The 15,281-nt window shown below is 41.8% G+C and overlaps 1 protein-coding gene across 3 annotated transcripts in view; it reads right to left on the reverse strand.

Annotated features, from left to right (window-relative positions):
• The window catches only part of RAPGEF4 (Rap guanine nucleotide exchange factor 4), a 339,975-nt gene extending 327,314 nt beyond the window's left edge, over window positions 1–12,661 (reverse strand). For all 3 annotated transcript variants that reach the window (XM_012518928.4, XM_004476786.5, XM_004476785.4), the window contains exon 1: window positions 12,432–12,661. In XM_012518928.4, the coding sequence (XP_012374382.1) occupies window positions 12,432–12,496 (65 nt within the window). In that variant the 5' untranslated portion in view covers window positions 12,497–12,661. The remainder of the gene's footprint in view (window positions 1–12,431) is intronic.
• Between the last annotated feature and the right edge of the window lie 2,620 nt (window positions 12,662–15,281).

Here is a 15,281-nt window from a genome sequence, read left to right on the forward strand (position 1 = left end):
AAAATTTCATTCGGCAAAATGTGCAAAAAGAAAACAAAAAAAAAACACTGCGCATGGGCCAGCTCATCTCACAGGTCAGAAGGCCCTGGGTTTGAACCTTGGACCTTCCACGTGGTAGGCAGACACCCTGTCTGTTGGGCCAAATCTGTTTCCCCAAAGAGTTGTTTTTTAAGCGAGCTTTACTTTGATAGCCATAGACTGATGAACGTTGAATTCTAAATGAACCTCTAAAGTTGTTAAGATAAATGTCCAATGAAGTGCTGAAAAAGTAGGAATCGAAGCGAAAGAGATAACTTAAAATTCAAGTGAGAAAAGGTAAGGGAGTATCCACAAGCTGATAATGTACAGTTAGCACAAGGAAATGAAAAAGCACAATAAGATTGCATTCTATTGCTATTTAAACAGTTGGGCATCCAAGTTCAGACATGTTTCAGAGATCTGCCTTATAGAAGAAGCTGCCTTATTATGTGGTCCGCTTGGTATTTTCTTTGACTGCACCCTCTTATACCAATGGAGAGCAGAATGTTGAAGGTTATCTATGCTCTGATGATCTGGACAACCAGACAGGGAATCCTAAGAGTAAGTATTTAAATTATTTTCGGTAAATAAAATGTAAGACGTGGTTACTGACTAGTTCAATCTAACCCTACAAATTAGATCTTCAAATACCACCAGTGAATATTTATAAATCTGCTCTAAGCCTAGTGCTCTAACATCACAACAACAGAGCCTTACTGTTCTCAAGTTGCCTTCAATTTTTGACATGAATAAAAACTTTAAAGCATATTGCTATATCATTTAATAAGTTGATGACGAAAATAAGATAAGAATTCAATACAGAAACATTATCAAAAGGCAGGTGAAGAAATTATTATGGAAAAATTAAGACAGTGACAATTCCTCAAAGTGAGAATTAATGTATTCTAAGTACACTCTCAAAATAAAGCCTCGTTACCAAGCAAAAGGGCAATACAAAACTTATTTAGCCTGTGTTCTCATCACAGACACTGGCTTGACCCTTTTTCTCCAAAATACCTCATCCACCTATTTAGAGAGACCTGGATTACATGATTTAAATTCATACCAGGTGGTCTCTCTTTTCATTCAAGGTCTTTGATCAAATGTTACTATTACAGAACGGTCCCCCAAACCACCCTCTCTAAAGTGATCCTGCCCCTCAGTCTCTCTTCTTTTCTCTTCTTTCCTTCATTGCCCTTATCACTATCTGACATGGTACTATATATTTGTCTAAACTTGTTTACTGTCTGTCCCCTGACCCAATCACTCCATATACCCTTAATTTGCTTTTGTGGCATTTATTGCTACCTAACTTCCATTTTTTGTTCACCATTGTATTTCTTACTACTATGAACTGCATCTATTATAGCATATACAAGGTACGCAATAAATAGTTTTTTGAAGACTAACTGAATGAATGAATAAATGTCTCCCCAACTTTAAATTCATGAGGTAGGGACATTGTCAATTTTGTTCACTAATGTATCCTCAATAAGTATCTGTCACATGGTAAACAGAGAGTAAAATCTCTGAATGAATTAATGAAAGGTAGGAGAGTAGATGACCAAGATCAGATCCTTTTCCTAGAACACATTTGGACTGGGGAAGAAGGGAAAGCACATGAGGCAGGGAGGAGGCAGGCAGAGGAGTGGCAAAAAAATTGACAAGGGACATTGAGGATACAACTTTCTTATATCCCAACTATGTCTAAAGTAAATATTGAAAGAGGATAAAGAAAACCCAAATTTTTCTATAACATGTTTAATAAATAACTAGTAATTATAAAAGAATAAATGTGCCAGAGTCCAGACACCAGGTGTATTAGTCAGCCAAAGGGGTGCTGATACAAAATACCAGAATCCTGCTGGCTTTTATAAAGGTTATTTATTTGAGGTAGAAGCTTATAGATACCAGGCCATAAAGCATAAGTTAGTTCCCTCACCAAAGTCTGTTGCCATGTGTTGGAGCAAGATGGCTGCTGACATCAGTGACGTTTCAGGCTTCCTCTTCCTCTTTAGGCCTCATGGTCCCAGCTTCTTCCAATATCAGCTGTAGGCTGATAAGTCTCATCTCTCTCCCAGGGCCATTTCTCTCCAGGCTCAGCTACTCTGCTCTCCACCAGGCCAGCTGCAGACTAACAGGCTAACGGCTCATCTGTCTTCAAGGAGCCTCTGCCATGTCTAATGGAATCTTTTCTCCTTCCTCAAGTATCTGTTTCTCTGTGTGTTTACCTCCTGGGGATCCAATATCAAAACTCTACTTCTTCTTCTGTCATGTCATTTTCTCTTTGAGTGCTGCCCACCAAGGGGGTGGGGACTCAACGTCCTACTGATGTGGCCCAGTCAAAGTCTTAATCATTATTTAATCAAGTAGAATCCAATCCACTCCAATCTAATATACCGAGAGGAACAGATGAGTTCACAAACATAATCCAATATCTATTTTTGGAATTCATAAGCAATATGAATATTCATAAACTGCTACACCAGGCAAGACGATAATGCCTTTATATGGCTTTAAACTGAACAACACTTCATATATGATATCAAGAATTATATTATTAGGTTACAAGTCATGTCAGTTCCCACCAAAAGGCTTTTCTATCTGTTGCAAACATCTCAACTAGCAAGGTTTTTGTGAGGGCCTTAAAAATTATTTCCCCATTTAATTAAAAAAGAGAAAGGTTCCTAAACTTTTAACCAATTTATAGATAAGAGTCCTATGAAGCAAGTAATCTTATTTAATATGCTTACATTTTACAATAAATTTTATTCCATGGAAAGGTTTCCAGAAAATTATATTACTCAAAGCTAAGCATTTTACGATCACCTCATTGCAATTAACATGTGGCACAGGTTCCTTGGTTTCCAAGGCTACAATTACAGGGGCCATGTTCTGTGGCATAACCTATGGGCTCTTTACCACCATTCGCATGTTAGAAGCATGCCCATATTACTTCTTGAGAATACACCCTTATCCACTTTGTCACAGAGAAGGGATCAACCACCACTAAAGCATACATCCTTGTTTAGCTCCTCAGCTGTTAAATAAAATATATAAGAATTAATGTCTTTCTATGACCTTTGGCATTATGCCATCAAGATATATTGAAGGAGACCTCTGAAACCCATTGTTGAATTCACTGTAGAGGAATTATTGAGGATATTGTTCATACCGAAGCACGGCATATTTTCCATGAAGTTGAGGGGCCAATAGTTTGCTTAGTTATTCTTCTCTGGGGAAAATAGTTTTAATTTAGTTTAGTTTAGTTTCCTTCTTTGTGCTGGCCATGAGAAATTACAGCTTTCAATGCTTATACTAGAAGAGAAGAAAAATTTAAAACTATTTGAGATTCTACCTTAAGTCAGTAAAAGAAGAGACAGTTAAATCTAAAGTAAGTAATAGAGGGAAACAGACTTAGTCCAGTGGTTAGGGCGTCCCTCTACCACATGGGAGGTCTGCGGTTCAAACCCCGGGCCTCCTTGACCCGTGTGGAGCTGGCCCATGCACAGTGCTGATGCGCGCAAGGAATGCTGCCCCACGCGCAAGGAGTGCGCCCCATTAGGAGAGCCGTCCAGCGCGAAAGAAGGTGCAGCCTGCCCAGGAATGGCGCCACCCACACTTCCCCTGCCGCTGACGACAACAGAAGCGGACAAAGAAACAAGACGCAGCAAATAGACACAGAGAACAGACAACCGGGGGAGAGGGGGGGGAATTAAATAAATAAATAAATCTTTAAAAAAAAAAAAATAAAGTAAGTAATAGAAAGGGGAAAAATAAGATAAAGCAGAAATCAATGAATTTCTCAAAGAACAGAGAAATCAACCAAAAATTGGGTCTTTAAAAAGGTTAACAAATTTGAGAAACCTAGCAAGACTATCAATAAAAAAAAGAGCAGGCACAAATTACCAATATGAGATATGAAGGAGTGGACATCACTACATACCCTAATAACATTAAAGAGATAATAAGGAAATACTATGAACTACTCTATGCAAAGAAATTGGATAACTGAGAAGGAATATTAAAAACTCCTTGAAACAACTTACCAACAGTGACATAAGAAGAAACAGAAAATCTGAATTATTAAAGAGACTGAATTTGTCATCAAAAAGTTTCCCATAAAGAAGACCCTAGGCCCAGATGATATCTATAAAACATTTTTAAAAGAAATAGTATCAATCTAACACAAAACAAAGGTATCCATTTTCACCCCTTCTATTACAATCTTGTCCTGGAAGTCCTAGCCAATGTAATAAGGAAGGAAAAATAAATTTAAAATGCATCAAAAAGAAGCAAAACTGTTCGTATTCACAGACAACAAGATTGTCTGCATAGAAAATCCTAAGGATTCTATAAAATAACTACAGAACTCAATAGCTTGCCCAAAGTTATACCATTAATAAAATTGGAAATGGGATTTGAATCCACAGAGCCTGGCTCCCAAGCCCAAAGTCTTTTACCTTACAGTATGCTTTCACTCTACTTACAGAAAACCATGAAGCTTCACTTATATTAGCCCATTAACTTTGACACAGTAGGTATTGGGCACCTCATTTGAGGATGTGGAAATGAAGGTTCAGAAAGGTTAATAACTTGGCTGAAATTATACAGCTATATGGGAAACGGACTTGGCCCAGTGGTTGGGGCATCCGTCTACCACATGGGAGGTCCACGGTTCAGACCCCGGGCCTCCTTGACCCATGTGGAGCTGCCCCATGCGCAGTGCTGATGCACGCGAGGAGTGCCGTGCCACACGGGGGTGTCCCCCGCATGGGGGAGCCTCACGCGCAAGGAGTGCGCCCATTAGGAGAGCCGTCCAGGGTGAAAGACGGTGCAGCCTGCCCAGGAATGGCGCCGCCCACACTTCCTGTGCCGCTGACGACAACAGAAGTGGACAAAGAAACAAGACGCAGCAAATAGACACAGAGAACAGACAACCGGGAGATGGGGGGGGATTAAATAAATAAAAATAAATCTTTAAAAAAAAAGAGAGAGAAATTATACAGCTATCAAGCAGAGGTGACGAAATTTGAATCCAGGTCTGTCTAACCATAAAGCAAAGCTGAATTGAATATGTCATGTTTTCTATATTGGAAGTAGAAGATCCAGATGACAAGGTCAAGAAATAATGCAGTAAAATATAAAGGCCATAAGAAGAAATGATGATTAGTTAGATATGAAAAAGGAAGATAGAAAAGGGAAGAATCATAGGCAATTTCAAAGTTTTGAGAATAAGAGAATAGTAGTGTTATTAGTAAAATAACAAAATAAGGAAAAGCTAATGGGGAAGAGGGTTAACAAATATGAAGCCAGTTTAAGACAAGTTGTGTGTCAGGGGTAGTTTTTACTGTAAATGACAGAAAACCTAAAATGGTTTATACAAATATGGTTTTCATCTTCACAAAATAAAAAATATGAAGGTAGAGGACTCTTTATGTAGGTTTAGAGCTGAGCAAACTCAGAACTGGAGTCTCTGTTTCTCCCGGCCCTTCCTTTTGGGAATATAAATGGCTGCCATAGGCCCAGGCCTGAGGTAGTCGTTCTAGGTAGGAAGAAGAGAAGAAGCGAGGGCCAAACAAATACAGCTGTGTTTTTCATTAGGAAAGCAAAAGCTTTCCCAGAAGCTTCCATTATACTTCTGCCATGTCACGTTGCCCAGAACTGTATCACATGGCCATCCAGCCACAGTGGAGCCTGGGAAAATAAGCAATATTATTTTTCAGTCTCTATAGCAGAGATAAGTGAAGGAAAACAATGTTTGCCATGAAATATTAATGGGGCATTCATGTGGGAATATCAACAGAGGGACAAAAATGTACCTCTTATAGTAGATAAACCAAAGAGAGAGTGTATAAGTGACCCAATACCTAGAGCCAAGGAAATGGATGGGTGCCCCAAGAAAGAGCATTTGTGAAGAGAAGAGAGGGTCGTGATGGCACCTTTCTCCTTTGTTTTTCTCCTCACACAGGTGAACCGAATGGATTCACACGGATCCAGCTGAGTAAACACGATTCTGCAACTGGTTCTGCCTCCATTGCAGCCAAATTATTTCCTTTCAGATGTTTGGCTTGGTCTTTATCATCCTCCCCACCTACGTACTTCCATCCTCATGCTCTCTCTTCAGTCTCTCAGCACTCCCAAGGACTTCTCTCCCTCCGTGAAAACTCACATCTCACTGCTGCTGTTCAAGATGGGTAAAGACAAATTTAAATCAAACTAAAGAAAGAAAAAAAAACCACAACTGGCTGCCTTGGGGGTGGGGAGGCAGTCCAGGAAAACAAACAGCTACTTTGCAAGGCTATGAAATCTTATATACTCATATGATATCAGAACTAAAAGGGGTCTGCTAGTCCCAGCAGCAATTTGTGGAGGAAGAGCCAACAGTCCAGTTTGGAGAACCCAAGCTAAGACAAGACGACTGGATTTGCTTTGCTGAACACCACTTTTCCTCTGATGGCCCTTTCAGGCTCCCAGTTTGGAAAGCCAGGTTCCTGAGCCCAGAAGGCACCCTTCTCTAAGGCTACTGCTCCTCAGGCACACCCAACCACAGGGCCTCCAGGCAGAGGGAGTCCAGTTCTTTTTCTAAAACCCTAGGTCAGAGAGTCAGCAACACAAATTTAACCTTGGTTACACATTAACTTTGTGTTGTTTTCTAATTGTTTCATATACATATGTCATGGATTCCCATGTATTTGGGGCTACAGTAATATGTCTCAGAAGAAGTTATAAATAAGAAAGTCTGCCAACCTTTAAACTTTAAAAATAATATATTGCTAACATCGCAAAAGGAGATAATTTGACAATAAGTGCCTCATGATGGAAGTACTGTGAAGTGTTCTTCCAAAAAAATCAGCTGAATTAAACTGAACCTCCAGATCCAAATACCAGTTTAGATGCTATGGGAGTACAATTAACACAATTCAGACTCTAAAAAATGGTTTCTGCAAATAATAAATTATAAAGAAGAATAGTCTGAGGGAGAATCCAGACATTAAAAAACTTGAGAGGGGAGCAGATGTAGCTCAAGTGGTTAAGCACCTGCTTCCCACATAAAAGTCCTAAGTTCTATTCCCTATACTTACTAAAAACAAACAAAGAGAACAGCAAACAAGCAAGCAAATGAAAAAACCACCTCAGGGGAGGTAGCTCAGTGGCTGAAGACCAGGTTCCCACATTCAAAGTCTAGGGTTAATCCCCAACCCCAGTACCCCAAAAAAACCACCTATCAACTAAATACAATTTATTCGGATCCTGATACAAACAAACTAAACAAACAAACAAACAAAAAGGTGTGAGGTAAATGGGGAAATGTGAACACTGATTGGCTATTTGATTATATCAGAAAATTACTCTGAAATATTTTTAGGTGTGATAATGGTATTGGTTTTTTTAAATATAAGGAGTCCTTTTGGTATAGATGTATAAACGTATATCAAAATATTTATAGATGAGATAATATGATGTACTGGATTTGCTCCAAAATAATCCTGGGTGTAGGAGGCAAGTGGATGGGGGTATAAATAAAACAAGATTGCCTGTAAGTTAATGATTGGTGGAGCTCAAGAGTACAAGGGAATTTATAATACTATTCTCTCTTTTTTTGTATACTTGGAAATTTCCATAATGAAAACATTTTAATAATAAACTAGAGCTTATTCAATATATCAAAACAGATTTTTAAATAAATTTGAATAGAGCTATACAATGTCATTTAGAAAAAAAACAGTATTCACATCAGCAAAAGAAACACAAATGGAGCAGCAGGGACAGGCGTCAACGATGCCCATCCAAGTCCTTCCCAAGGCAAAGGCGGCCAGCCCACGACTTCCTGCAAAGCCCGAGGAGGACACAGCTGGCCAAGTTCATCCACCAGCACCTTCTACAATCAAGGCGCTGCACTGAAGCCAGAGATAAAATGATGAATACATTACAGTGAAAAATGAATGAATAAATTACAGTGGAGTTGGACTTGTGCTCGCACAATGTTGGACAAAGTGTGCTAAGGGAGCAGATGTGATGGCCTCTTCCAGGAAGAAACCTGAAGGATTCCCAGAACTACCTTCTGATTGTAATTCAACTCGCGGGTTCTGTCCCTCTAGGAAGAGAAAATGCTAGCCAGAAGATGTAAGTGTCCAGACCTCCTGTTGACTTTGCGTCTCATTGTAAATGCATAAATTCTGATGACAATTGGACTTCCTTTACAGCTTGCCTAAAGAGAAAGAATTCATTGGCTAATGGATGTGCGTATGTGCTTCTCTGACATCTCAGATTTTATTGTCAAATTAATAGCCTGCCAATCCGGTTTTTATAGTCTCTTAAGAGTGTGATGCATGTGTATCTGTCCCTGAAAGACAGATTAATTCTCGGTGTGCTGACAAATAGGGATTCAGAGACTGCAAGGCCAGACCTGAGCCCTGGGGCATTCATCAGATAACATCATCCCCTGGGACCTGCCTGGGTAGGCACCAGCCTGCCTCACCGATGCCCTTCTGCTCCGCGTGCTTCTCTGATCTCCCTTCCTCAAGGGTGCACTATATCTGATGATTCTTTGATATCTGAGTCATCATCTCTCACCATGTGTGCTACAAAGCATTTGGCTTTTTAACAAATGCTTTACTTGATTTCTTTTACTCTCATTCAACCACAAAACAATAAATAGCTAACTCAGCATCCATCTGGGGTAAGTCAAATGGCAAAGAAACTAAGAGGCATTTTTAAAGTTCTTTAATATTTAAAGAATTCCTCAGCTGCTTTTGAGACAGCACTTTTTTTTTTTACATAGATACCATATTAACACCATTTTCTACTTTGCCATGTGATCTCCCATGGTCCTCAAATAAGCCAATCAGCTAAGGACCTATTAGCTATACTTCCAACTAAAGAACAGCAATCCAGACATTGTAAAATCCTTCCTGGATGAAGATTTCTCTTTCATCTAATAGAGGTCCTTAGCTGATTGACTGGCTTATTTGAATATACAGGCCCTTTCATTATACTCCATCACCAACAATGAGAATTAAAATAAGCATGGCCCTAAATTCTAGGTGTTAAACTTAAAACCTTCTGGGGAAATTTTTTTCACCAAAATTAAACCCTAAAATAAATGACCTTTTGCATATAAAATCCCAAACCATGGGTACTATGTAATTCATTTCTGCTTTACTATCCTTGCTCAGAAGAAATGGTAAGATCAATGAGGTAGTGGTAAGCTTGTTTAGCTTTAGCAACATGTCTGCTGAGACTTTCTTCTACTATCTGGTTATTCATACAAATTTTTAATAACTCTCTGATTATAAGATAAGTGTTTGTCGATTCTTTTCATCTAGGTCCCATGGGAGTTTGGATGACTGGTACATAAAAAGCTTTGTATAATCTTTCTTTAACCTAATCCACATATTTACATATTTTTTCACCCTCGTCCTCAGCATTTACGTTTATACAGCATTGTCCTGTCCATGATAAACTTGCTAGGAAGTCTAAGCTATAGTTCTAAGGGTAAGACTTTATTTTTCTTGCTTTGTTTCTTTTGTTGGTGGTTGTTGTTTGCTTCAACTTTTATTGCAAACTCCTCTACTCCTGCAGACTGTCCACCTTATCTCCCATTTTTATTTCCAAGCCCTGGGTTCCTCTTTCTCTAGCTATCCACCACAGCAGTCATTTGCACGATGCATCTATTTGAACTAAATTTCCCAGCTGTAGAAAAGATCCTAGCAATAAACCCCTGAATAGTACATAAGGGTTCATTGTACTATTCTCTCTATTTTTGTGTATACTTGAAATTTTCCATAATAAAAAGTTTTCTAAAACTAAGACATATATTCCAAGATTCTAGATTTGGTCACAAGAGGGATCTGTGCTTGGGAAGAAATTAACATACTTATATGCCACACCTTTTGGTCTCTGCTCAAGTTGCCACTTCTGCCTGAGTTGCTCTCTACTCCCTCATTCTCTGAGGTCTAAGCAGGAACCTATGGGAAGAGTACCTGGCAGAGCAAATGACTCCCTCCTCTGTACTCCCAAAGCACTTTATACATCTCCATTAAAGCATGTGCCACTGCATTATAGTCAGTTGTTTTATGTAGCAGCCCACCCTCACCTCCTCCCTTCCCTTCATCCAAGCCAATAAGCAACTCCAGAGGACAAAATGCTTCTTTTTTTGCAGCATCCCAGTGCCCAGTGCAAGGTCTGGAACAGTATTCCAATGTTGCATTTCTCAGAAACATGGAAGACCCTGTTGGCCCAGAGTGGCTTCAGGGAGCTTCTCCAGCCAACTTCCACCAACATTCTCAACTTTCCTCCTCTCCTAAAAATGTAACCTTAAACCAGTCCCCCAAGGTCTGCTTACAATAAGATTGCCACTCCTAACCTGCGCTTCATAGGAATTCTGGCATCAATACTATGGAAAATGCAAGATTCTCTTAACACTACAAAATAAAATACTTACAGGGGACCCTGCAGTGGTACTGCACAGTTTTCAAAATACTTCCACTTGTCTCTCTCTCTCTTTTATCCATTCATCCCTGGAAGCTAAGACAGTCCAATCCTCATTTTTTAGGTACACAAAGAAATAAAAGTGACATGTCCAAGATTAGAGTTGGTGACAGCTCTGGGCATAAAGCCCTTAGCTTATTGATCTCTCCACTATCCCACACTCCACTAATACAAGGCTCAGTTTTTTTCTTACAGGTAGATTTTTCCCCCATCATGAATGCACCATCATGCATTAGATTGTGGCACCATGTTCCAAAAATTCATTTCATGCAAAGTCATTTGGGCAGATACAACAGTATGAAAAGACAGAATCAAATATGCCTCCACTGGATTAATATTGCTATATGATTTTGCCATAAGTACTTATTGACTAAAGGGTTTCCAATGAATTACCAAGTGTTCAAAAAATGGCATGCCATGCATTTCTGCAAACACAAATATGTAATCTATTTGATAAAAAAATCCACTCATAAGGAAGCACTACTATTTAAGTGCCAGAGCTTGATTTTCTCTTCTTTTATAATTCATCTTTCCTAAACTATTAAATTTAGTTTATCATATTAGCAGGCTCTTCACTTAAATATGCTCTTAATTCCTCTACATAATTCTGTATGATTTAACCATCACTTCAATTCTTTTACTATTTATTGCATACAGCTCTTCTAATATTAGTACATATCATTTTAGACATAAATAGGGCACTGCCTGCCAAAAAATCTTGCTACTGTACGGTAATTGAAAGTCAAGATTATTTCTCAGATATATTGAGTTATTCAAATGAGCCACATTTAGCTTTTCTCAAATTACTTACTTTTTTCAACAAAGGCCTATAATTTTAGAGTATGCAGATCATGTCACATTTTAAGATTTTCAAATTTAATATGGTTATGAATCTGCTAATTGTAAAAATTTCAACATGGCAGAGCGAAAAATATTTCACACAAGTGCAAATAGAGATGTCATGCAGATAGCTGCAAGATATGAATCATTGTCCTTCTGCCTCAAACTCCGAAATTCAGAGGCAGTTAACGCTGCAAGATTTCTTGCTCAGTTCTTAAAAGTTCAGACGCATCACCTTTTAATCAGAGTAATAAACGATAATTGCCCTACTGTGTAATGTTTACTGCTAAACCTACAATCTGGACAAATAGAAAATTATGCTGTCAGAGCCTGGAAATAATTGCAGTCCGCTATTATAATCCGGCACCCTCCTTAAAGAGCGGTCGTCGGGAGTTAGAATGCTTTATACAGTTTTAATTTTTTGGAGTAAGGGTCTTTTCCCGAGAGAGAAGAAGGTATTAAGGCGAAAGCAGCCCGCTGCGTGACCTTCCTCACACAGACCTTGAGAGAGCGACTGTGGGGGAAAGAGGCGTGAATTTCGACAAGGGACTTTGACAGCTCCACTGGGTCCCTCACACTTTGCTTTCAGGAACAACAACAAAAAAGAATGCTACTCTGCACCTGCTTCTGCTCCCCTCCTCTCCTTAAACTTAAATTGCATTTACCCCTAATGGTCTGAATGGCCAGAAGATATCAATCTATCCTGTCCCATGATGCCAAGAGAAAATAAACCCCCATCCAAGAGCAGCGCCTGGAAGTGGAGGGGGGGGGGACGTGGAGGGAGGAGGGGAATTGGAAAGAATGGTGCTCTCTGCCCCCGTTGCGCTGCATTTTCTCCACCACGTGTAATAATCATGCAAGTGGCACTCCACTGGAGGCGGGGGTCTGTGTCCTCCTGCATCCCTAGCTAGAACCCTCAGCCTCCTCCCCCCTCGGGGACCCTGGCCCCCCGCAGCCCCGGCCGCGCTGCGCCCCAGGTACGCGGCCGCGGCTCCTGACGGCCGCACCCGCTGGCGGACCCCGGGCAGGGGCAGAGCCGCAGAGCCGCGGCTCCTCGCTGAGGGCCTTTTCCGAGATACCTTTTATCCAGGCAGGCGATCCACTCGGCGGAGGAGGAAGAATGGGCAGCGTGCGCAGCGACCATGTTGGGCAGCGGCGCGCGGTGTCCCCAGCTGCGGCGACCTCCCGCTCGCTCTGCCTCCGCTCGGCCTCGCGGACTCCGCTCCTCCCCGCCCGCCCCGCGACGAGCGAGCTGCGACGGGCCCGCCCTCCCAGCGGGTTCCCGCGGCCTGCTGGGCAGGGGGCCCGGCGAGGGAGGGGCGCGGAGGGGCGGGGCGCGGGGGCGGGGACGGCCCGGGCCGCCCGCGGGGGCACTGCGGCACCCGAGGTGAGGAGTCCTCGGTCCCGCCCGCCGAAGGTGGGGGGACGACCCCGGGTGGCCGGCCACCTGCGACAGGTGGCCGCTGCGTCCCCGGGAGACCTGGGTCTCACCCCTCACCTGGGGGCCTCCGGAGCGGGGAAGGAGCGAGAGCGCCACCGGTGTACGGGGGTGGGGGTGGGGGCTTGAGAGTTGCCTATATATTTTTCATACAGCAAATGGCACTAAAATGGCTGCTGCCGCTCTGTTTCCTTAGAAACCCATTAGTCCATTAGTCTTCAGCAGCTGTCAAAACTTGCTGGGGATTTCTTGCCCACCTTTCTTGTTTCCCCTTAAAAAATGATGGAGATTAGGAGTATTCAGCCTTGGGATTGGGAATACTCACAGTGGTTTCTGTGTATGGAATCCAGGGGACAGTTTGTTCTGAGGGCTGAGGAGAAGCTGGGACAGAATGGAATGGTTTGAGGCAAGGAGAGAAGGCCAGTGGGCCAGAATGGCCTGATGAGAAAAGGTACTCAGTGGTGACTGAGGGAGTGAAAACACAAGTCACTGTTGTTGAGCCTAGAGGGACTTGGAATCACCTGCATGATGAGAAGAAATGTGATTTAAAATGTTTGTGTTCCTGAGTGTGATGGAGTTGGACTCAGAGGTGACCTTTCCACGCATACCTCTTCTGTCACCTTTACTGGACCTGTGGTTGGCGCTGGGGTTGGTGTATACTCAGGAGACCTGAATCTCTGAATTAACCATGTAACAGCCAGGCCCTGAGCCTTAGCAGACTTGCAACTCCTACCCTCTGGTTTATTGAATTTACCCTGGCCAACCAACAGAGAGGTGAAGGTCAACCACCACACCAGGGAGCCAAGAGTGCCTTCAACTCCAAGTAGGAGAATTGCATCCACCATCCATGTGGAATCTAAGCCCTCTCTTGATATAGAGGTGGAATGGACATAACCATCCCAGAGTCCACAGGATGGAGGAATGGATTAGAGTGGATTTACTGATATTCTACTATGGAACTATTGTGATTAGTAATGGAAGAAATTGTAGCACTGATGTGGAGAAAGTGGCCACGGTAGCTGCTGAGGGTAGGGAGAGGGAGGAAGAGATATAATGGGGGGGCATTTTCAAGACTTGGAGTTATCCTGGGAGGTGCTGCAGGGACAGATGCTGGACATTGTATGTCCTGCCATGGCCCACTGGGTGGACTAGGGGGAGTGTAAACTGCAATGTAAACCATTATCCATGTGGAGCAGCAGTGCTCCAAAATGTATTCACCAAATGCAATGAATGTCCCATGATGATGGAAGAGGTTGTTGATGTGGGAGGAGTGGGGTGAGGGGGTTGGGGTGTATATGGGACCTCATATTTTTTTAATGTAACATTTTTTAAAAAATAAAGAGAGGAAAAAAATGGGTAATGGGACAGCAAGCAGAACTGAGATTTAGAGATTTGGGACCAAGATCCCAAGGAACTTGAGTTAGCTTGTAGGGTTGGCCCCACTCACCATTCTTTCCAGACCTGGAGTTGTGGAATGGGTTGTCATAATGACCTATCTATTGTAGGTGTTCACAACAAATGTTATACCTAGAAGTTGTCCGGTTATACTCTGCCAGAAATCAAATTATTTGCTGATGGTTGTTTAGGAATTTGGGGACAAGTTAAATGTTTTGGATATTACCAAGCACTGTTTTTGATAGTTGTGGTATGAGTTTGGGGAGAGACAATGGGTAAAGAGACACGGTCTTGCTTTTCTCACTTTGTGTTTTTCTCTCCTACCGACTCCTTCACTACCTTGCTTGGAGGAGGCTGGAGAGAATGAAACAGTGGGTGCTTTCTGGGATGCTTCTATCCTAATAAAACTACTGCAATATTAAAGCCCTCCAATGAATTTGCCAATATTCCTCTGCTCGATAGCCAGGATCTGGTTTCAGTCCTTCCACCAGTGTTCCCTCAGGAGCACCTACCTGATTGTCCTGCAGGCCCAGCTGATCTTCATCCTATTCATTTCTATAATGTTTCAGGTAAATTGCATATAAAATATTATATAAAGATTACCAAATGTATTTATGGTGATGCTTTTTTTTTATGATACAGGTATGAAGAAGGAATCTCCTCTATTTACTGTTTCATTTACAAAGGCATCAGAGTGCTACTGAGGATGTTTCAAGGTCACCAGATGCTTTCTCAAAATGCCTTTACTCAGAGAACATTTAGAGGTAAGGAGCTAGAAGAGAAGGGACCTGCACCTCAATTGTCTTTATACAGAGGCTCAGAGGTGCCCTTGTTTTCAGCCATGATACTAGTAATAGTCACGGTTTACTCAACTTCCACTGAGCGTCAGATGCCGTGCAGAGTTCTTTACATGTGTTATCTCATTTAGTCTTCAAAACATTCTGTGAGGCAGAGTCAGAAGGACAGATGTCCAGGCCCCTACTCCACAAGGAGGGGTAAACATCTTTCACAATGTAATGCACTTGAGAAAACCCTATTTCTCAGTACTTTCAGAGAGGGTGCCGATTGGGTTGGAAGGAAGATGCTGATAAGCTGC

The sequence above is a fragment of the Dasypus novemcinctus genome, chromosome 7, assembly GCF_030445035.2.
Source record: "Dasypus novemcinctus isolate mDasNov1 chromosome 7, mDasNov1.1.hap2, whole genome shotgun sequence".
Taxonomy (NCBI): Eukaryota; Metazoa; Chordata; class Mammalia; order Cingulata; family Dasypodidae; genus Dasypus; species Dasypus novemcinctus.